At 37.3% G+C, this 23,798-nt stretch overlaps 1 protein-coding gene across 4 annotated transcripts in view; it reads right to left on the reverse strand.

Annotated features, from left to right (window-relative positions):
- grid2 (glutamate receptor, ionotropic, delta 2) overlaps positions 1-23,798 on the reverse strand; it is a 414,921-nt gene that overhangs the window by 341,261 nt on the left and 49,862 nt on the right. For all 4 annotated transcript variants that reach the window (XR_014603005.1, XM_084086958.1, XM_084086959.1 and 1 more), the window contains exon 2: positions 20,329-20,484. Coding sequence is in view for 3 of the 4 variants with exons in the window: in XM_084086958.1 (XP_083943084.1) it covers positions 20,329-20,484 (156 nt within the window). In the remaining variant the exon portion in view is untranslated. The remainder of the gene's footprint in view (positions 1-20,328; positions 20,485-23,798) is intronic.

Below are 23,798 nucleotides of genomic sequence, written 5' to 3' on the forward strand. Positions count from 1 at the left end.
GCATTTAGAGTCCTCCACTGCTGCTGTGGCGTGAGCAGTGCTGGAGCATTTTTAATTAAATAAACTCAGGCTGGGTTGATATGCTGCGTTTTGAAAAGTCACCTCATTAATTTCAGCAGGAAGAGGCAGGACTGAGGTAGAGCCTGATTATAAACACTTTACGCAGCCTGGAATCAATTGAGATAAGATGGAAGAGCAGACGGTAGCAGTTAAGAGTATTTTTAATGGTTGCAATACCTGTGTTCATTCCCTATTCACAACTGTATGTGTGCTATATGTAGTCAATTTTGAGTAGTAGGAGAACTGACGTACTTCTAGGAACGAACAGTGCCTGACATGGATGGTGCCAGAAGGTTCGAGGGAAGAGAGAAATGGTCAGAGGTCACTAGCTTTGTGTCATAGTAGAAGGATATGCCAAAAGGAAGTGTAATAAAAAAAAAAATACATACAGGCAGTCATGGAACCGGGTCATCAAGTGGCAATCAAAGGAATGAATAACATTACCTCAGACTGCAAGAGAATATTTCTGAGTCAAATATAAGATTACAGAGCACCTGAAGCCCTGCTGCAGATAAAAACGCTGTCAAAATGTTTAGGTTTAGTACTGATCTTCATATGGTGAGTTCATCTACTGCAGGGGTTTTCATAGTGAGGGGCGCCAGAGCATGTCAGGGGAGGCGAACAAAGTGGTAAAAAAAAAATTACAAGAATTAATTAATTATTAATAATTTAAATCAATACATTATGGGGAAACAAATTCAACAAGAAGCAGTTTTTTGACAAGCGGCGTCATTATCTTTCCGCTCCTCTGCTTTCGATCAGATCATTTTAAACCGTAAACTCCTGTAAAGTTTTCAGTCCAAGGATCCAGTAAGCGAATGCATTCAAACAGTCAGTCCAAAACAGCCCTAATGCAGAGAAAAGTCCGGCGATTTCATTAGAGATGGCGGAGAGAATAGTGTATTTGGCTTCAAAGCACGATCTCTCTCCAATTCTGTGATTTTTATCGAAGCAGCCCAAGCTGTTTCTCATCTCAACAGACTAATCGGCGGCTCAAAACACCCAACTGCTGCATGAGCATATGATACGCAAACTACATTTCTAGGTTGGATAAAGCAAACCAGAGTCGAGCTATTAAAGCTTTGATGGATGACGATGATTACAGTGACATGCAGGAGTCATGCATTAGGCACACGAAATGAGTCCGTTATTATTGATGCGCAAACAAACCGTATTTGTGTGGCGCTCAAGGTGCACTGATCGCTATTGAAAATGTGCAAAAATTGAGGGGTAGGGAGGCGACATTGTGTACGTTGTGACAAAAGGGAGGCCCACTGTCTTTGACTTTTAACACCCCTGATCTACTGTGACAAATGTCGTTTAAGTTTTGTGCATACAGCTATGACACAAACTGTACAGTGAGGAAAATAAGTATTTGAACACCCTGCTATTTTGCAAGTTCTCCCACTTAGAAATCATGGAGGGGTCTGAAATTGTCATCGTAGGTGCATGTCCACTGTGAGAGACATAATCTAAAAAAATAAATCCAGAAATCACAATGTATGATTTTTTAACTATTTATTTGTATGATACAGCTGCAAATAAGTATTTGAACACCTGAGAAAATCAATGTTAATATTTGGTACAGTAGCCTTTGTTTGCAATTACAGAGGTCAAACGTTTCCTGTAGTTTTTCACCAGGTTTGCACACACTGCAGGAGGGATTTTGGCCCACTCCTCCACACAGATCTTCTCTAGATCAGTCAGGTTTCTGGGCTGTCGCTGAGAAACACGGAGTTTGAGCTCCCTCCAAAGATTGTCTATTGGGTTTAGGTCTGGAGACTGGCTAGGCCACGCCAGAACCTTGATATGCTTCTTATAGAGCCACTCCTTGGTTATCCTGGCTGTGTGCTTCGGGTCATTGTCATGTTGGAAGACCCAGCCTCGACCCATCTTCAATGCTCTAACTGAGGGAAGGAGGTTGTTCCCCCAAATCTCGCAATACATGGCCCCGGTCATCCTCTCCTTAATACAGTGCAGTCGCCCTGTCCCATGTGCAGAAAAACACCCCCAAAGCATGATGCTACCACCCCCATGCTTCACAGTAGGGATGGTGTTCTTGGGATGGTACTCATCATTCTTCTTCCTCCAAACACGTTTAGTGGAATTATGACCAAAAAGTTCTATTTTGGTCTCATCTGACCACATGACTTTCTCCCATGACTCCTCTGGATCATCCAAATGGTCATTGGCAAACTTAAGACGGGCCTTGACATGTGCTGGTTTAAGCAGGGGAACCTTCCGTGCCATGCATGATTTCAAACCATGACGTCTTAGTGTATTACCAACAGTAACCTTGGAAACGGTGGACCCAGCTCTTTTCAGGTCATTGACCAGCTCCTCCCGTGTAGTTCTGGGCTGATTTCTCACCTTTCTTAGGATCATTGAGACCCCACAAGGTGAGATCTTGCATGGAGCCCCAGTCCGAGGGAGATTGACAGTCATGTTTAGCTTCTTCCATTTTCTAATGATTGCTCCAACAGTGGACCTTTTTTCACCAAGCTGCTTGGCAATTTCACTCATAGCCCTTTCCAGCCTTTTGGAGGTGTACAATTTATAGCAGGGTGTTCAAATACTTATTTTCCTCACTGTATGTCCTAAACTGTGGGAAAAACTACATTTTACAGAGTTTATTTGTGTGGTACATGTGGCCAGGGGCGATTCTAGGATTTTAGCCTTAGGGGCTTGAGCCCCATACAAGACTTGTGAGTTGCATTTGTCTAGAACGACAGTATGTTTCTAGCCTTTAGTTTGAGAAAAAAAATTATAAAGCAGTCAAAATTTAATGTTTTGTCAATGGATGTATATCAGGGAGCATTTACTTGTGATTCAAGTGGAATGGAGAGCTGGCTGCTGATGAGTGATGGCTGAGGGCAGGGTTTGTCCCGCCCCTGCTGCCCTCGAGAACATTGCTGCTCTTGGTCTGCCACTGAGGGGTGGATAATGCAAAATATAATTATCCTTAAAACTTTACAATGACTGTTAGGAGGAGGATTCAGAATGATATAATCCCAGAAGCTGCTTTTTTTCTTTAAACAAGGAGAGAGATTGCATAGTCACAGATAGACAGTTAAGAATGACCCCTTGTGTGGCACTGTGCTCCATTTTCTAGCATCATCACTTACTGGATTCACAAAGTCTAACAATGAAAATGAATACATAAGGCTGTACACAGTATAAATGCTATTTTTCATAAAAGGACATTTCAATAATGTGCTTAACCTCGTCTTTTAAAGCCTCAGCCCCCTGTCTAACCTCCAATTTCACATCTCTTAACCTTCCACTGTGAGCTAAGAGCTTATCAGAGGACTTACAATAACATAAGTTGCCTTCACTGCCATTAAGCAATGATGAATATATAAGTTCACGGTCTGAGGTTCAGCATCTTAAATAGCCTTTTAAAGATCGGTGGGGTTTAATAGCTGTATGTTAATTTATGTTCTCTGAGAGGGGAAAAAAAGACTTGACTTCAGTTGAACAATATACGTTGACATCATACTAATCGTTCATCATACTATTCAGTGGCCTCAAAAAATATGTGGACACTTGCACCACATTTAATAATGCTTATTAAAATGTCTAAAAGGATAACAAGATATAATCAAGCAAAACAAAAAATTAAATAAAAATATATTTACAAAATCAAGAAGATTATTTGGTCCAAAAAAAAAAATCACTAAATGTTATTATTATTATTATTATTATTATCATCATCATCATCATCATAATATGGTCACAGATAGACAGTCAAGTATCACCTTTATGATTATCATTACCGTTTGATTTCCTAAAACATATCTGTCCTTATTCACAATCAGATCTCCTTGAATTATGTCCTGCTGCCTGAACACTTCTGACTCATCCCTTTACCTTGTGGCCTGGTGGGCAGTAATTATAAAGATAAAGACTGAAACTATGCAGAATTCATTCTCTGATTAATTATTGAGGTCCTGATTTATACCACCAGTGTCTGAGAAGATCACTAACTCAGTCAGCTGACTGACAGCCTATCCCAGATGCCAACAGCTGGGGATTTTAATCACTGGCAGAGTAATGAACGACACTTGTGTGTTGGCAAACAAGGCTTTACAGCTGCCAAAAGAGGTGGGAAGACGTGAAGATTACATGAGGGACAGTGTAGGGATAAGAGCGTGTCTTTCTCCTGAATCTACACTGAATAGCTGTTGGTGACAACACATGGTCTCTCATTTCAGCACAAAACCCAGATCATCCCAGGATCATCCACTGACATCCAACTGCTCAAATGAGACTTAAATCTGGGGCCTTTGAATAAAGGAGCTGTAAATTCTTGAGTGCAGTGCCTGCTGCTAGAGGGTTGTGAGAGGAATGAGGCCTACAGAACCCTTGCAAAACGTCTTTCCTTGTCTGAGGAACTCTTGACAGTGGAGATCAATAGAAAAACAGTAAAGTAAAAGAGCTAAGGTCAGCCATGACTTCTGTAGACAATGTCTGACCTCCAGAGGTGGACAAATCAATGGATGATTCATTGAGTGATGCTTAACCTTATAACAATGCAGTACAATCTGATATGAACTTTTTGGTGGGGGGAACATTTGGCCAATTCAGTGGAATATTTTGTTTTAAATAGTGGAATGAACCTCAAGTTAGTTTGGATAACCCAGAAGATTTCAAACTGGTACCCCAGGGGGCCATTAGGGGGTCCGCAGAAAATTATATATAATTATATCTTTATTTATTTATTAAACAGTTCTTTCCGGTTCTCGAATCTGATTGGCTGAGAGCCTTTTCCAGTCGTGCGATATTCCCCCAGTATCAGCACTCGAAACAATTTACCGTTTGTATCACTCTGCTTCTGGCGACTGTCATGACGGTCGAGCAAATCCACCATATTTTTTATAAATACTACTGTTGTTGTGTCACGGAATGTAGTTTTAAGAGTTGTTTAGGCGAGAATGCAGTTATTTAGACCTCAAATATGTGACTCATAAGCATAGTGCCTATTTTACACTTTGTTAAGAAGTTTTCAGAGATTGAGCTCAAGGCCTTTCAGCGGCCTCATGTACCCACAGAGAACAGCGTCATCTCGGCCAGTACTTCGAGAACATACTGTATGTAGATTGCGGTTAAACATGAGATATAATTAATTTGGGGTACATCAAACGGGCAATCTTTGGTCTTATTAATCTATTACATGTTCCAGAGCAAATCGATTTTGGTTAAGTGGAAAATTCAGTTTCATAACTTTATATTTAGGCTACTGTATATTTAACTTAAGTCCTGTATGGCCTAATAGATTGCTGCTTTTGTACGTTTGACTGAACACTTGCTTGTGTTTATTTCCTATTATTACACGGCTCTGTGGAATGCTTGATTTAGATTGGTCAATCGTGCCAACCAGTGGTATGTTATTCCCTGAAAACAACTGCTAAAAATTAATAACACAGGCCCATCCAGGTATCTGTCACTGAAGTCTGTGCTATTGCTAGAAAAGTTTTTTCCTCATGGAAATGTTGTGTTTGGTAAGCAAATAAAATATTAAAACTCAGTCAAATCAATATTTTGTGTACAGGTATTTAATTAGGCCTATGCCCTCCGGTCTCGTGGACTTGCTCTCTCTTGTTTCATACAAACGCAGCTGCTGCCATTTTGCGACTTTTGTTTTGTACACTGTAATGGAATATAAGATAACAAACAGGTAAGATTTTGAAACAGTTTCATCTCAAATCAATATCTCTTATCCCCATAATTATTTATGTGGCGAAATGCTGTGTAATAAGAAGTATGACTGTATACCGTATCTCTTAAATTTCCGTCTAGTTTGAACTTGCCACTCTAGCAGCTGCTCTCTCTGCGGAAGCTTTGCGTTTAAAGAAATAATAAAATATTTAGACTCAGATCAATATTTTGTGTCTAATTATTTACTTATGTGGCAAGTAGCCCTGTAATGAGCAAGATAATGTACATCCAGACGGTTTTTATCTCCGAAAAAACCCTTTTAAATAAATCACCCTGTTGGGGTTTATTCTGAGATAACAACTGGCTGGATGCACATTATCCCTTACATATAAGATATTTTTTTGGATAACCTGTAGATATTTTTACCCTAATGTTGCTATATATATATACATACTATAAAGAAACAAAGTAGTATGATCACATTCTGTAAATGTTTGGGAAATTATTTCATTAAACACATTACTAAAATTAATATCACAACTTTATCTTATATTAACTTTATTAAAATGTTACCAAGGGCCCTTGGTAAATATGATCAAAGATGTCTGTAAAAAATAAATCTGCATTGTTTATCCTTTTGATATTTTTTTAAAAAAATGCAAAAATCTAACCTTTCATTGAAGTAAAAGAATTGAAAGTGGGTGGGAAATCACATTATGAAATAAATGTATTTCTCCAAAACACATTGGGAACAATTATTAAATACTTTTTGCAACCTCCTTTCTCCAAGATAACAGCTCTCTTCTCCTATAATGTCTGATGAGTTTGGAGAACACCTGACAAGAGATCAGAGACCATTCCTACATACAGAATCTCTTCAGTTCAGTCCACTCATTTTCTATAGGGTACAGGTCAGGGACTGGGGTGGCCATTGCAGATGCTTGGTTTTGTGCTCAGTGACCCATTTTTGTTTTGATTTTGATGGTTGCTAAGAAATTTTGACCTATCATTAATGTGGCAAAACAACACATTGATTGATTGAATTATTGTATAAGTGGCTTGTAAACTATTTAACTGCTATTAAGTTGCATAATATATATTATTATTACACTATTTTTAGATCTATAAACTTGGATTCTTCTTAGCAATCTCTACCTGTTACTAAAAGGTACTCAACCAGTCCAAAAAGTAATAAGAATGTGTGCCAGAAATCCAAGACATGAGCAGTGATGGTGGACACACGCATGACTTACACTAATGAATCAATACTACCTTTCATAAGCCCTGGGTCATTATAATTCTCAGAGTGATTCAAATCACTATGAAGGGAACTGCAGGCTTATTTGTATTCTGCTTCTGTGCTGGAGGGGGAAGGAAGGCCAGTCGGCAGTTTGCACAATCAGGTTCCCAGCAGAGTAGAGGTGGTCTGGTCAGGAGAACCTAATTCTCTCTCACACAACGGCTCAGGGGGATCAGGCATGAGAAGTGTCATTACGATGACAGGATCCAATGGAATGATTTGAAAAGAGTGCGATTGAGGTTGAGAAGGAAATCTGTGAAATAAATGAGTTATTATTTCTGCTGTAGCTGTGTATGGAGAGAAAGACAGAGCGGGGAAAAAAAGAGATGGAAGGAGGCAGGCTGCTTAGTGAGAGCAAGAGGCAACCGCTTTAGCCCCAGGGTGATTGGACCTCTCTTTTCAGACAACTGAAAGCTGGGCTTATGCTTTGGACAATCACAGCATGGTAGAGTTTGTGCACACACGCAGACATTCAAGTCAGGATTATGTCAACAGCATGAATAACATTACTGCTCGAAATGTGCTACAAAATCATCTCTCACAGAAATATTGAATGCACTTTTTGCTATGTCGTTTTTTGTACTGAATTAGTTATTGTATTGCTGAGAACTTTCACTTTATTATATTCAACCAATTGCTCTTCTCTCCTTTTTTTCTCTTTGACTTTTTTTCTTCTGTGGAAAGCAAAAGAAAATATTCTGAAGAACTGTTATTGTCCATTCAATGACAGTCATTGACTTTATGGAAATTTTCATTTTTGGGTGAACTGTCCCTTTAAGCCCTAGTATGTACATTTATTGCCTTGGTCTTAATGTATATTATCCTAAAATATATTTTGAGTTTCTTCATCTGAATTTCCTGATCCCCAATTAAATCCAAAAACCAATTAACTTGCTTAACACTGGTGTTTGAGACCATCAAGTGCTTGACTCCTCTTACAATAATCTGTGCAATAATCATTTCCATCATACGAGCCAAATTCACACTTACGGCTCAGACGGGCGGCTCTCAGCAGGAGTAGGAAGCCGGCTAGCCCTCCTGCGATGTCCAATAGAGACATTCTGCCAGCTGCTGTTTTCTTATTTTCCGAAAGCGCAAAGAATGTCCGTCCATCATTCATGGGAAACTTTGAAAGTGCCAGTTGCCCCATTGAAGAAGTGCCAAACTTCACATTTGGAAGGCCAAGTTCCTCTGAGATGCCACCAAAACACAGCAGCAGGGTTTTATCCAGCTGTCAGCTGTAGAATGCCATCATATCATCGCTTTATTACAAATGTCAGACTCACTGCTGGAAACACCCCCCATTGATTAGAGGCTGGATAATTGGATTGTGGCTCTACCTCAGAAACACTGGCTGGGGGGCAATTAGAGGGTGAAAACCATGAAATGCAATGTGAGGATGTGCATATAGAAGAACCGGACAAGAGGAACAAGGATAAAAAGTGTGGACATGTGCTTGAAGAAAGTTCTGGTTAAGAACACTGCATTCTAATGATTCTAATGCATTCTATGATTTCATAGCGAGGAAGTGAGACGGTGAGTTTACGCACACACTCAGATGTAAGTGTGGGACACCAGGTCCTTGGAAGCAAGTCAGTGCACCAGTCGGTGTATTACCGAAAGCCATCAGAGGCAGACGGTTGGTGATAACTCCACTCCATTAAAGGGTCGGAGGCATTGGAAGCCATCAGATGCAGAAGTTGAGACAAACTCCTCCCTATTGAAGGGTAGGGGGTCACTACTAAGCCGAGAGTTGCTACTAGTGTGTCTCACGAACCGAAGCTCTCTGACTCTTCCATTCAGACAGGGGAGCCCCGAATTTAGTGATTCACAGGGTTTCTGCACACTTTTTAAAGTCAAATTTAAGGCTTTTTAAGACCTTTTTAAAACCCGAAGAAATCAAAATTAATACCATGCATTAGAGGTGTGCAATATTGACAAAATATGTCTCAATATTTTCAAAGTTTTGTTGATAATGATTAGATAATATTTTACTGATTGTGTTTCTGTGCTTGGTGCCATGGCTGGTTTAGGCCTGTTGTTGACAGCTGACTGACGAAGATATTCATATTTTTCATATTCTATGCAGTGGTCAGTTCACAGCAGTGACAGAAATTAAAATTTTTTATTAAGGGGTAATATTTGCCATCTTAAATTGATTTCCAGGGGCATTTTCACCTATATATGGACATTTGTAGATGTATGCATCACCTTTTATGTCAAATTCTAACATTCAAATTAAATTCTATTAGAATAATTACACAATACCACTGTTACCAAATAATAATTCAATCAATAAATCAAAATCCATCTTTGCAGTGCAGAGTTGACACAGAAGTGGCATCAGATCTGGCATTAATATATTTACACTGCATTTACAATTGGATAAATAAAGCTATGAGATTGTTAAATATGAACTGATTTCTAATTTTAAAGGGCACCTATTATGCAAAAATCACTTTTACATGGTGTTTGAATATAAATGTGTGTTGGCAGCGTGTGTACACAACCACCCTATAATGATAAAAATCCACCCAGTGCTTTTTTTATAATCCCCATAAATCATAAGCACTGTCTCAGAACAAGCTGTTCTCAGATTTGGGGCAATGTGACGTCACTTTGCACAGGCCCCTCCCACGACTGTTGATTGACACTACAGTTTGAGCATAGACCCACCCTGAGTGAGCTGGACACAGAGTCCGCCATTGTTTCGACGCTTGAGCAGCTGTAGACAAGAATGTCTCCTAAGCGATTGAGGTGTTTTGTTGTTGGATGTAACAATGAACATAGCAGTCTTCATTTACTCTCGTTGTTACTCGAGGATGGATCAGTACTGTTTGTGATCCAGCTTACTGTCTTCAGAGCGACAGGACTAACGTTACTGACCACGGCAGAAATGAAAATGAGAGCACGCACTTTATGACAGCTCATGGAGTCGTTTTACGGATATAAGGTTTACCAGTTTATTAAGCACCCACTGAGAAGGTGTGTATATATTTGTTTACTGTTAGTTGTAACGAGTGTTTTGTGTACTTCGCTGTGTATGTTGATGATAAGGAAAGGAAGAGAGAGAGTTTATGGATAAGACTTTAATGCTCACTTCTTATACTGTGTTTATTCAGCTCTTACTGTGATACTCTGGAGTAAAACTAACGCTTCATCTTTTGTGTGATGTACAATAAACTTCATTGAACTCATCAGTATAGATTGGTCATCATTCGGACGGGGTCCGCTATAGCAGGATTGTATTAATAGTGGATAAAAGCAGATGACAAATAAGTTATAACCATAATTAAACTAAACTGTACCTGTTCTATCTCCATACAGCCTATATTCTCTGGCTCTGTAGGCATTATTGTCCGACTACAAGTCGAAATGAACACCGCAACTGAGAGTTTCTGTTCTGATATTATCAGATGAGATTGTCCTGGCTCTGAGAGCGAGCTCGTGAGGCTCCGCCCCCTGTGCCGTGCAGCAGCAGCTAATTTGCTGGGCACACACTAAAACAGCGTGTTTTTCTGAGCCCCCAAAAATGACAATTTAAACATGCTGTAAAAAATTATCTGTTGGGTATTTTGAGCTAAAACTTAACATACACACTCTGGGGACATCAGAGACTGCTTTACATCTTGTGAAAAGAGTCATAATAGGTGCCCTTTAACGTTCTAATTAAATGCCAGTAGGTGGCGGCAAGTCACTGTCTTAATAAGTGAGTTGAGGGAGTCATTCATTCAACCGATTTGATCAAACGGCTAATTCTTTCGGGAAAGAAGCAAGTGATTGTTCATTGAATCATTAAATTGATTCGTTCAAAACGTGGATTCCATTCAAAAAATCATCGCTGTCTGTTGCATTGAGACTGCTATGGCTTCATTTTGAAATTCTCGTCGGCGAAATAAAGGGAAAACAAACAATATTGACAATATCGTTTATAAATGTAACTCACAATGTTAATTTATTGTTAATTTACCTGTTATATAAAATAAATATCACATTTGCAATTGTGCACAGGAAAACGGAACTCTTGCTGATGTTATGATGATATTGTAGGCCTATGAAAACAACATAATATGATATAAATATAGGACAAAAACTCATTTGGGAGCGTACACATCACGCAGTAAAAGCACGAGAGACAAAAGCGATGTCAGCTCGCAGTGCCTTGTACATCGTTAAAACAATGATTACAATATCATAATAGACAATACACATCGCACACCACTACTCACATAAAGAATGAACTTACATTTACCAACTTGCTTCTCCTTCTCTCCTCCTGTTTCGCGTGCAGGAGACGGACGTAATGCTGCCGCAAATGTGATGCGAAATGTTACGTGAACAAGCAAATCCACAAAGAAAGAATAATAAATAAAAAAGTTGGAAAACATTTAGATATGTCTAAGTTAAATTGCTATCGAAAATGTAAGACCTTTCATAAGTAAAAATAAGACTTTTAAAGATTTTTTATGGCCTTAAATTTAAAAAATCTAATTTAAGACTTTTTAAGACTTTTTAAGGATCCACGGACACCCTGGATTTAGGTAGTCAGGAATAATATTTTAGCCTTTAGTTAAATACAACTGTTATTTTTATTTCTTATACATATGTTGTGATTATTTTATGATTATTTGTAGTATAGCTTGAAATCTTCACTAGAATTATTGTATTGCATTAGGAGGTGACATTTCTTTCAGTTTCAGTTGTCTGGCATGCAGTAGTAACTTAAGACGCTTGAGGCTTTCTTTGAGAAACCTGCCAAAGCCAGAATCCTTCTCTTGTAGTTTGATATATTAGTAGTCCTTTAAAACTAAATGCTTTTTTTCTTTCTTTTTTTGCAAAAGTCATTTGAAATAGCCTAAGGCTAAGTTTTAGAGACTTGCTTGATTTATGGGGTAAGTGATAAAAAAAGCTAAACAAACTGTTCTAAAATATCAACAAATTAGCAGCAGAGTTTCAGCCTGAAAGTAAGCTTACCTTGCTATATGTCATCAGTAATGAAAAGCCTCAATTCAACAGAGATTTAGTGACAAATACATGGAATTAATAATGGATAGGCTGTACTACTCAGTTAAGGAGCCAATGCAAACAAAAATAGTGATGACAGGCAGAACAGTCTGAATCCTCTGGAACAACTTTATCTACCTATAATAATAAAAATCACCTTTTCAGGTTGTTGAATTCCAATTTAAATTTCCATTTTTTCCTATTCTCCAAATGTATTTTCAAGAGCAAAACGTCTGAAAAACACGTTATGTTGAGATTAAGCTTGAAATCTTCACTCGTCTTTATAACCAGTCTCTTTATCTTTCTCTTGAAAGAATATTTCTATGTATAAACTGACCCTACATTATATGTGTCATATGCCCATTGGACATAAAGAATAATAATGCACCACAATGCAACACACTTCATCACAGTGTCAAACACTTGTCAAACAGTATATGTGCTATAAGAAGCCTACTGTATCAAGCAGAAATATATAAAAGAAACACCAGCTATATCACAAAGGACCAGATTGCATTTTGACAGCAATGTCACGATGCCAGGAAGCTTCAGTACACCATTCTGTAAAAAACATTATATGGGGGACTTCTGACTGACACATTATAATGTTTCCTGGAAAAGTGTTTTCACAAATCCAGTATCCATAGTGATAGGCTGTTTTAAGCTCATGCTACTAGCACATACACCACAGACTTGTGAGGACTTCTGAGGACACAATCTATAAAATATCAGGCAGTGGCAGTGCAGTAAGAGAAAACAAATCATGTGCAATGTTGCTTCTAAGAAAGATCATTAAAAAAAAATGTATAGGGTTGCACCGATATGAAAATTTTGGCCGATACCGATAATTCTTTATATTTGAAAGCCGATAACCAATATATTGGCTGATAAATCTAAATAAAAAAAATTATATCATTTTTAAGAGCCTGATTACAAAAACAGTCTTACCATTAAAAGCCATGACTCAAGCACACAATTATAATGTTCTTATTATAATTTTATGTAGCCTATATGACAGACTTGTATGTTGCACTTAACTGTACACTTCCTTTTTGAAGTGATTCCAATCATATTTCAAGCAATTTAAAGACATCATGGAGAACAGTGCGCTGATAAATCCATTATTTATCAGCTTTAATATATCTGCAGAATTGTATTATTGGGCCGATAACATAAAAAATGAAAATATATCGGCCAATTCCGATATGGTGGCTGATACATAGTGCATACTTAAATTTAGATCTTTTTCTTTTTTTTTTTGTCTTTGTTATTGCATATTTCATTGATTATAGAAAAAAAAAAATATATGAGTCAAGGATGAAATCAAATATTTAAGGGTGCTTTCACACTTGGTTCGATTGCCTGTTCCGAACCCGAGTTCGATTTCTTCCCCCCTCCCCAGCCCCCGATGGACTGTGTTCACATTATATTATTTGTATCCGAACCGCGGTACGCTTGCGTCATCAAACTGCAGCTGGCGCGTACACGTGTTGCTTGGTAACTGCTATGAAAAAGCGTCAAAATGGATAGAATTGCTCGCTTCACATTTCTTCTTCTTTTTTTGAACCTTTGGTTTTGTTTTCAAAGAAAAGATACAGAAACACACTTGCGTCTGTCTGCCGCAAAAGTATTAAAACCGTTCCAAAGACAGCGGGATTTCCGCCGAAGACAATTTTTGTGGAGGCAAGCAGAAATCATCTCTCTGCTTGCAGTGCGTCAATTCCGCTTTTCGTCAAGGTAAGTGTATATAGACCCTTTTATAGTTGTTAAACACACGCACGCAGGCACGCACCACATTATACGTCATCAATAGCGGTTCACTTCCGCGAATTGGTACGATTGCGTTCATATCAGCAGCGAACCGTACCCGAGTTCACATGAACCGTACCCCAGACCACCTTTTTAAGCGGACTCGAGTACGGTTCGCGGGTGCGCACCCGAGTTCGGAAAACAGCGTTCACATCATCCAAACGAACCGAACTCTGACGTCATTCGAACCCGGGTGCGCACCAAAAGTGCTAGTGTGAAAGCGCCCTAAGACTGAGGAGGACCAAAGGTAAAAGTTGAAGAATATGTTACTGAAACACAGTGTTGGGGAAGTTACTCTAAAAAAGTAATTCATTACTAGCTTCTAATTACATTTTCAAAAGAGTAATTCGATTTTAATTACTCTCTATAAAAAATATTGCATTACTTAATACTAATTACTTTCTAACTCCCGACCCATATCAACCTCGAACAGTTGAACAATACAAGGATAGACATAAAACTTCTCTTTTAATTCATTCAAATAAATAATATAAAATTGCATAAATTATTCTTAAACTGACCAAAGTATTTTAAATGGAGAAGGTTATTTAAAAACATATTTTTACACACATCAGACATTACATTTTTATGTTAAATCCACTATTGTTTTATATAGAATTGTTATATAGTCTATACATTATTTAATGCAATTACATCATAAGTAACTGTAATTAAATTACAGAAAAAATAAGAGTAATCCCTTACTTTACTTTTCCAAAGGAAATTACAGCAATTAATTACTTAGTAATGAGTTACACCAGTATTGGGCGACTTCGGTCCTGGAGGGCCACTGTCCTGCAGAGTTTAGCTCTCAAATTAGTTTTCTACTAATCCTGAAGACATTGATTTGCTTGTTCAGGTGTGTTTTATTAGGGTTGGAGCTAAACTCTGCAGGACAGCAGGACTCCAGGACCGAAGCAGCCCATCCTAGAGTTACATCCAACACTGCAGAATCACCCATACTGATTGACTACTAAATGTGGATGTTTCTGTTTCATTGTCCATAGTGGTTACAGCCCTCATTTGTGTGTGTTCCTCAAAATTAGAGGATCTGGTGTTCACAATACATATTAGTAGTGGTTTATGGTGAAATAAATAAATAAAAATAAATCTATACTGCATTGAGCACATGGCTTTATTTCTCTGAATCTAAATGTATGTGAAGGGCCTGTCAATTCACCAGACATCCTTCAGTGCTTATGACCTTTCATACAGACACGCTCCCCGGTGAGTCTGATGATGCTTCAAAAAAAGGACAAAACAAGATACATCTATGTAAGATCATACTGTAATTACTGATGCGAGTTCAAAGAGAATCTGTCAATCTTATGTGGCATGTCAGACAAGCCGCTGTTGGTTAAGAAACCCGCTGCACCCAGGAACCTAGACGAACAAAGCACTCTATGCGCACACATACACACAAATGGAGACATTGCAAGCAGTAAAGATACTGAGGATTAGAAGACAAAAATTTCTCACTCTGCTACACAGCTTAAAAACCGCACAGCCTAGAAACTCAGACAAATGTAAAGACACGACATGCAATTGGATGGGCTAATATATATATATATATACATATATATATATTTTGATGTTTAAATCACTCACTTCCGTTGTTTTCCAACAACTAGGGGTGTGTATGAAATTATCAACATGTACATTTTCTGTACATATATCTGTTGCCATGAACAAAATGTGTATTTGGATGGAACAAGATGTGGGAAAAACCAAACGAAAAGCCCATTTTTAGATAGCAAATATATCTATTACAATTCATAAAAATATATGCTTGAACTATATCAACAACATTTTTAGATGTAACTCTATTCCATTTATAAATTTATAAAAAACAAAATATGCAGTGTATAATATTGAAATTATTCTTTTTTTATAACCATGTAAAATACATGCAAAATACAAAAAAAATAAATAACCTCAAAAAAAGAAATATAACAATGTCATCATGACTTCTTAATTGGCATGACAGTCTGTGGTCACAAAATGTATCTACTGTTGGTTGCTTTACACTCTTAGAAGAAAAGATTCTATACACTGTAAAAAATTATATGATCAATAAGTTATGACAACATATGTTCTATAGGCTCAATTTAAAAATATATATATATGCCAAAAAGGTTCTATGTATGAAAAGTCTTAAATGATTGCATTACACTTTTGTTGTTTAAAAGGTTAATTAAATGTCTCTAATGATAAAGTATGTTTACGAACTGTTTAATTCATAAAATTTAATTAAAGTTAAAAATGAATTAAAACAAACTGAATTAAAACTAATTTCATAAATTGGCCCCATGATGGGAACCCTAAAATGCTATATGAAGCACATGACAAAACCCTTCAGGGTTCTATTATAGAATCTTTTCTTCTAAGAGTGTAGTATTGTAGGCCGCTGCCTGCATTCTCATTGGTTGTCACAGCTAATTTGCATAAACTGCACAATATTGCTAACAGTTACTTCTCTCACCAGTAACTCCAAAATTTCTCAACTGTAACATGCATGTTGTAGCATGTGTAAATGTTGATCTCCATTAATGTGAATTCTTGGAATTCTGCATATTTACATTCAATAAAAAAGAGCTATAGGAAACAGATGCGATGTGAGCTTGATCTACGCATTAGAGAGTCTATTAAATCTGTCAAATCTTGGGCTTATTCTACGACAAAAGTTGTTTTTTATCTGTTGGCCTGTTAAAAAGATCCAAGCTAGAACAGATTGTACATGAGAGACAAGCTTTTCTGGGTGCGTTTCATCTAATCACATAGCAGCAAGCTGAGTTTAAGGAAATAAACAGATGTTTAAACAAATGAGGTATACATAACGAGGTCCAGAATCATACATCCATAAGAAGCAGAATCGACTGCACTCATGCTGAACCATAACACATGTGCACCTGTAATTAGACTCCCTCACTGAGAATCTTCAAACAAACAAAAGAAAGGATGGCAAAGCACACAAACAGAGCAAAGGAGCGCTTTATGTGAGCGTGAAGAACCATCAAAAGCAGAGGGTGTTCTTAGCTAATGCATCCCTCTCCATTAGATAACAGGGGTCAACTACAACATCTCCCACTCTACCCTTCACCTCGAAGACTCTGTGTGGCTAAAAGGATGGCGGCGCCGCTGAATTCATCCACACTCGGATACCAAGGAGAACAAAACGCTGAGATGCTTGCCAACTGGCGTAACAGTCTTGCAGACAATTAAATGAGAGGAATGAGAGTCAGAAAAATGTCAGCCATGTTTACATTAACATATCTTAACAGAGTTAACCGGGATGTTATGAGTATGAGTCAAGCAGCCATGCAATTTTGTTGTTTTGGGTTGTTGAAAAATGCATTTTTGCATGCATTAAAATTAAAGGCAAGTATCATTAATTATGAGTTGCTTTGCCTAATAAAAAAAAACTTTAATCCAGAATAAAGCTGACAAAATGTAGTAGATAACATCAATCACTCACAATACATGTAAAGGTCCTCTTAACATTAATGTGGCATTTTAGCTCATAAACCTACATCTACATTCACTTACCACCTGCAGTCCAACTTAACTAGCCTCTATTTATAATGCCATTGTAATCCTTCTCAGTGCAAACATGCCTCAGTCAGTGCTATTTGCCTAGTGCAATTATTGTTGCACAATTACCGCCCATGCTAAGCAGAGAGTAAACAGACTTTTATTGAAAAGAGGTATTTGTGCACATTTTCTGTTGATCGTGGCAGCAGTAATTCATCAAAATGATGATCAAACAATGGAGAAGAACATCATGACTGGACTTGCATGCACGGTATAGTCGAGCACATTTTAATGATCCTAAAAAAAAATCCAACACAACCTGGCACTTAGAAGCTACCTGTAAGGTGGATAATTGTTTAACACAATTAGTATGAGCACTAATTTTTTAGCCTTTTGCACTATTATCTATCATTTAGAGAATCTTGTGCGAAAAACAGCACATGCAAATAAACATACCAACATAATCCCTACTTAGTGAATTCTCCCAGTTTACTTCTTGTTCTGTTTGAAACAATTTAGATCAATCCAATATTGTGCCATTGTCAAATATAGTGAAGCAGGTTATCAAAATACCTTGGAACAAATAAGAACAAGCATATAAAACTTTATATAAGGAGAGAGTGAGAAACATCGGAAGATGCCAAAGTTAGATTAAGTGCTAGTTAACTGAACTATGCAATTGTATAGAACACAGTGAACTTGCTGATGCATGAATGGCAACATTCCAAGGGCCTTGTACCTGTCCTCTTTTCTCGCAGGATAACAGAAAATGGCCCTTCTCCAAGAACGAACTGCACTAATTTGAGGAAACCACAACATCATGGTATTATTAGATCATTCAACTGATCTTAAATTAGATACTAGAGACTGAGATAATGCTGACCTCTGAATGCTATGAAAGTGTTGAATCCAGAAAATTGCATAACATCAGGCCGAGTGAGCATGTAAAGTGGAGGACTGAGGCAAGAATTTATTCTAATGATAAAAAGAGACACCTAATTAAGCCATACTTACTCTTTAAGTGAAAGAATTTTAAGTTAAATTCATGAACTGAGGATATGACTACAAATAAAGGTTTCATAAGTTCAGCCAAGCTATTTACATGATAATACGTATATTTTTAACAGCAAGTAAACAAATGCAGGCTATTCATGGTTTTTGTTTTATGCAAACATTACTTGACTCTCTGGAGGTAGTGGCTCAGAGCAGAATGGTGTCCGACTTAATGAACGTCATGAACAATGTCTCCCACCCTCTCCCAGGCATGTTTCCCGAAATGAAGAGTGCATTCAGCAACAGAGTGATCCATCCACGGTGTAAGAGAGGGTGCCACTGAAGGTCATTCCTGCCTACTGCCATAAGACTCTATGATTCTTCCGCTGTGTGCATGAAACATTGACTTGTTTTGACTCCTCTGCCTACAACTGTTTGTTTTAACAAACTGCTTTACATTTGCTCTGTTTACAACACTTAGTACCCTCCAGTTCATGTGTTTGGTGTATTTCTGTATATGATACACTGTAATATATCTATCTGCCGTTTTATCTAACCTACAGTATCTATCTACCAACCCAGTGATCAATCTAACCAGTTCATGTGTTTGGTGTATTTCTGTATATGATACACTGTAATATATCTATCTGCCGTTTTATCTAACCTACAGTATCTATCTACCAACCCAGTGATCAATCTAACCTATCTATCTACCCACTGAACCACCGTTCTATCTAACCTAAAGATCTAATACATAACTACCTACTCACCCACTAATCTATCTAACCTATATACCCATCCACTGATTTATCTAACCTACAGTTCATATCTACAGTTTCTACTCACCCACTGATTTATCTAACCTTTCTACACATCCACTGATTTATCTAACCTATCTACCCACCGACCTATCTAACCTACAGTACATAACTAAAGTACATGCTCACCCATTGATTTATCTAATCTATCTACTCATCTACCGATTTATCTAACCTATTTGATACCCACCCCTATTTAACATATTTACCCACATTACATATCTGCTCACCCATCTAACCTATCTACCCATCCACTGATTTATCTAACCTATCTAGATACCACCAATCTATCTAATCTACCTAGCTATACCAACCCACCGATCTATTTAACCTATCTAGATATACCAGCCCACCAATCTATCTAACCTATCTAGATATGCCAACCCACCAATCTATTTAACCTATCTAGATATACCAGATATCTAGATACCCACCCACTGATCTATCCATCTACAACAGACCAATCTAACCAACAGAACATTTCTAACCACCCACTCACAGATCTGTCTGTCTGTCTGTCTGTCTGTCTATCTATCTATCTGTCCATCTACCTACTCATCTACCTACCCACCTATCTATCTATCTATCTATCTATCTATCTATCTATCTATCTATCTATCTATCTATCTATAGTATCTATCCATCTATCCATCTATCTATCTACCTACCCATCTATCCATCTATCTATCTGTCTATCTATCTATCTATCTATCTATCTATCTATCTATCTATCTATCTATCTGTCTGTCTGTCTGTCTGTCTGTCTGTCTGTCTGTCTGTCTGTCTGTCTGTCTGTCTGTCTGTCTGTCTGTCTGTCTGTCTATCTATCTATCTATCTATCTATCTATCTACAGTATCTATCTATCTGCCTATCTATCTATCTATCTATCTATCTATCTATCTATCTATCTATCTATCTATCTATCTATCTATCTATCTATCTATCTATCTATCTGTCCATCTATCCACCTACTCACTTTGTCTTGTTCTATTCTAATTATCATTTAGATTGAATTAAGGATGCATATATTGGATTATCAGCATTTTTGGAATTGCTTTTCATTGCAGTTCCATACAGGCTCACATTAAAGGGGATGAGTCCAGAAAGGTGTGCAAGTATTTCTCAAAACAGATTTAAATAATCAGATGACTTACCTTCCTGCACTGCCTGGAAAGGGTTGTTTGCATCTACAAACTCCACGGACACAGTGATCTTCTCTGTCTCCAGGATCTCATTGTTGAGGTTGAGATCTGCCACCGCCATGCGGAACACCTCATCATCCTTTTTGGCAGACTCATCAAAAATGGCCCCTAAAACAAGATAATATATTAAGATTGATCATATAGTTGACAACTGGACACAGAAAAAGACACTTGAAAGTAACAGAATCCAGATTGATTTTTTATCTCATTCCTGATCAATACAAAATCTTGTTATAGTAATATTTGAAGTAATCTGTAACAGTAAATGTATCCAGTTAATTAGCAAACACAGCAAAGGTGATAATGCAATACAAACCATGTGGTATATGAATATATATTTTAAAAAAAAAAGTTTTTTTTTATTTATTTTTTTTTATTTTGAAACAAATAATAAATGACTTTGTGCATACTGTACAAAAAAGTTAGAAAACAGCCTAGCACAGCAAACACATCATCACTATATACAATGTAAAATGAGTTCTAGACAGCAGCGCTGTGCCAAAAAAAAAATCAATGCTTTATTATTATTACTCTGTCTGGCTTAATTTAGCACCTTACTTCATTAATTTAATAAATTAATCCTAGACGAGGTAAAGAATATATACCAGCTTTTAAGCAAAAAGGTATTTGTAGAGTGCCAATTATTTGAGTTTTAGACAAATGTATATAAATAAACATGCAATGATCTCTACATTTGTGCACGTCAGGTTTTTATAAGTGCAGGCAGAGTGCAAATGTTTCTCTAAGCAATTTAATCTACACTTGTTGGTCTACAGATCCAGCTGCAATAGAAAACAAATCCTAAAATTGAATCTTGTATATCTATGTACTAGGAAATTGAATCTTGTCGACCTGTATACATGAGAGATAAGTCAAAAATTGTCAACCCTCAGTGGTATGTAGGAAGTAGGCTGAAGCAGAGTATTTTCACAGTAGTGGGGACAAATTGGTCCTCTTTCACTGAGTGGCACACAGTAGGAAGTCAATGTGCCCATATCACATAGAGTCTGTGGTCAGTTGTGAACAGGCCAAGCCAAGACCTACAGGGCCCTGTGAAAACTGTCAAGCTTTTAACAAGACAAATCTCAAAAAAAAAAATCACTTTGTCCTCTGAAAAAACATCATAATGGGTATTTTATCTGAGGACAGAATAGAGTTGCCATAGAAACAAAACTCAAGGTAGAAGCTTCTTTAAAGCCACATATGTCATCCATCGCAATAGGGAATGCTGTAGAGGGGTATTATTCTCAAATCCATGTGCATCTGCCTTGATTTGTTTTGCCACCGTAACTAAAACCATCTTGAATTCAAAATTCTATTAGGTTGGACGGGGAATGACTACAAAAATGTGTTTCTTAATCAGTTTTTTTTTGTCTTGTTTTCTAGTAATAATGCTAAAACATTCCTAAAAGATACATTTAATTGACAAGAAAATTGCATAATATATTACACAAATATATAGATAGATAGATAGATAGATAGATAGATAGATAGATAGATAGATAGATAGATAGATAGATAGATAGATAGATAGATAGATAGATAGATAGATTTTTTTTTGCAATTCAAAATATATTCTCTGAAAACAAACCTTCAATATGCACTTGCTTCACAAGTAATTGTACCCTGTTGTAAGGATGTTTACATATTTAAACGGAAAACAAGAAAAAAAATACTCATTAAGAAATTAATTTTGCTGAGAACTTGCATGTCAATAACAAGCACCTTGCTACTGTGTTTCATTATGTTTAAAAAATAAAACCAAAAGAGACGGCTCTGAAAAAAAAAATCTAAATGTTGAAAGGACGCAGATGTTTGTTCAAAATGCGGTAAAGACTTCCTCAAGCACTTAGGTAGTGAGATTGAGAGCAAAACAGAATTCCACAATAAAGTACTCAAGAGCCCGTGGCAAGTCCTCATAAGCAACACTGGCCTGTCTTAATCAGTTCCACTCTCCATCCCATGGGGGCTTCTCTTCTTCGGATGAGCGAGAGAGTGTAAGTGTGCACGAGTATTAGAGGGTAGTTGTGAATCCTGATTTACAAGCTGCTGGATTGCGGCTCTAAACACGCAGAGAGGCTGCAGCTCTTGGGCAATTGAGTTGCGAGGCAAAAGACAAATTTATCAAATAAATCAAAGAGCAAAGAAATAGCACTGAGTCTGGCTCAACTGGACATACCAAGGGCAACTGGATTCAGTCATAGAGTCGTGTGTCACTTTAACAACAACTTGTCACAATAACATAGATGTGTCCAGATGGGTGGTCCAACTTTGATTAGCTCTCTCCCAAGAGACAAGACCTTTGATCAAATCTGATAAACCCTCTTGGATTGGAAGCAGCGTAAAGAAATGACAGCTAATCATTTCATCTTTACTCAGCTTTGGCGATCCAAAGCAAAAATATAAGAACGCAATTCGATTACCCAACAAATAGCAGTTTGCTGTCCCTGGTGCAACTTATTGCCATTGGAGGAACTCAGCAACTGGGAACCAGCTTTGGTTTGATAACATTATTGTAGCTAATTAATACCAGCTAACCTCAATGCTACAGATTGATTTGCCTACAAATAGCGATTTATTTTACCTGGTGTGATAAAATCAGCTTATTTTAAAAGCAAGATTTCTTACAATAACTAAAGGGATAACGGTGCAGTAAACGGTAAAACTATTTGCGCTATATATTATTTGACACAATTAAAATAATATGGCAACATATATCACTGTATAACATCAAGCAGCACAACAGACTGTTTTTGTACAGCTAAAATAACTGGAAGCTGCTGACATTGGGAGCCTTTCACATTTAAAGTAAAAATGTTCCATGTTCGCTCTTACATTAAACATGAGGTGAATACTATCTGTTTAAATTATCTGTAAGAAATGCACATTATTAAGTCATATGATTTTTGGAATCTCTGAATGAGTCTGTATCCATTAGTCAAAGTACTTTGGACATGCCACTGATCAAGTCATAATAATTTGTTACATTAATTAATAATTTTCAACTAAGGGCACAGGACAATCAAAACAAAAAAAAATGTGAGAATCAATTGAGGTTATAAAAAAAGATTATGAACATGGAACAATGCCACAATAATTCTGTGTCACACTGATGACAATAACACACTGATCTTCTCAAACAATGTCAAATTCATTGGAGGAAGAGCTTGGATAATTGGCCTTAAGCGGGTTTTACAATGTGTTCTCTCTCAGCGAACTGCCACGACCTGAAGAAAACGAAAGACGACTTCTTCCCTCCTACACTTCAGTCAGAGCAGCTAGAGGCTCTATATTGGTGCACACTGACAAGCCTGTCACTGTTGGACAGTTTGAGAGGACAGCAGCTGGGTGAAACGTCTCTGTGGTTCACCCTTTCAAAACCTAGTAAGTAGGGTGGCAGTGTAATAGAGCTAAGGCACATG

The sequence above is a fragment of the Abramis brama genome (genome assembly GCF_963993115.1).
Source record: "Abramis brama genome assembly, chromosome: 16".
Taxonomy (NCBI): Eukaryota; Metazoa; Chordata; class Actinopteri; order Cypriniformes; family Leuciscidae; genus Abramis; species Abramis brama.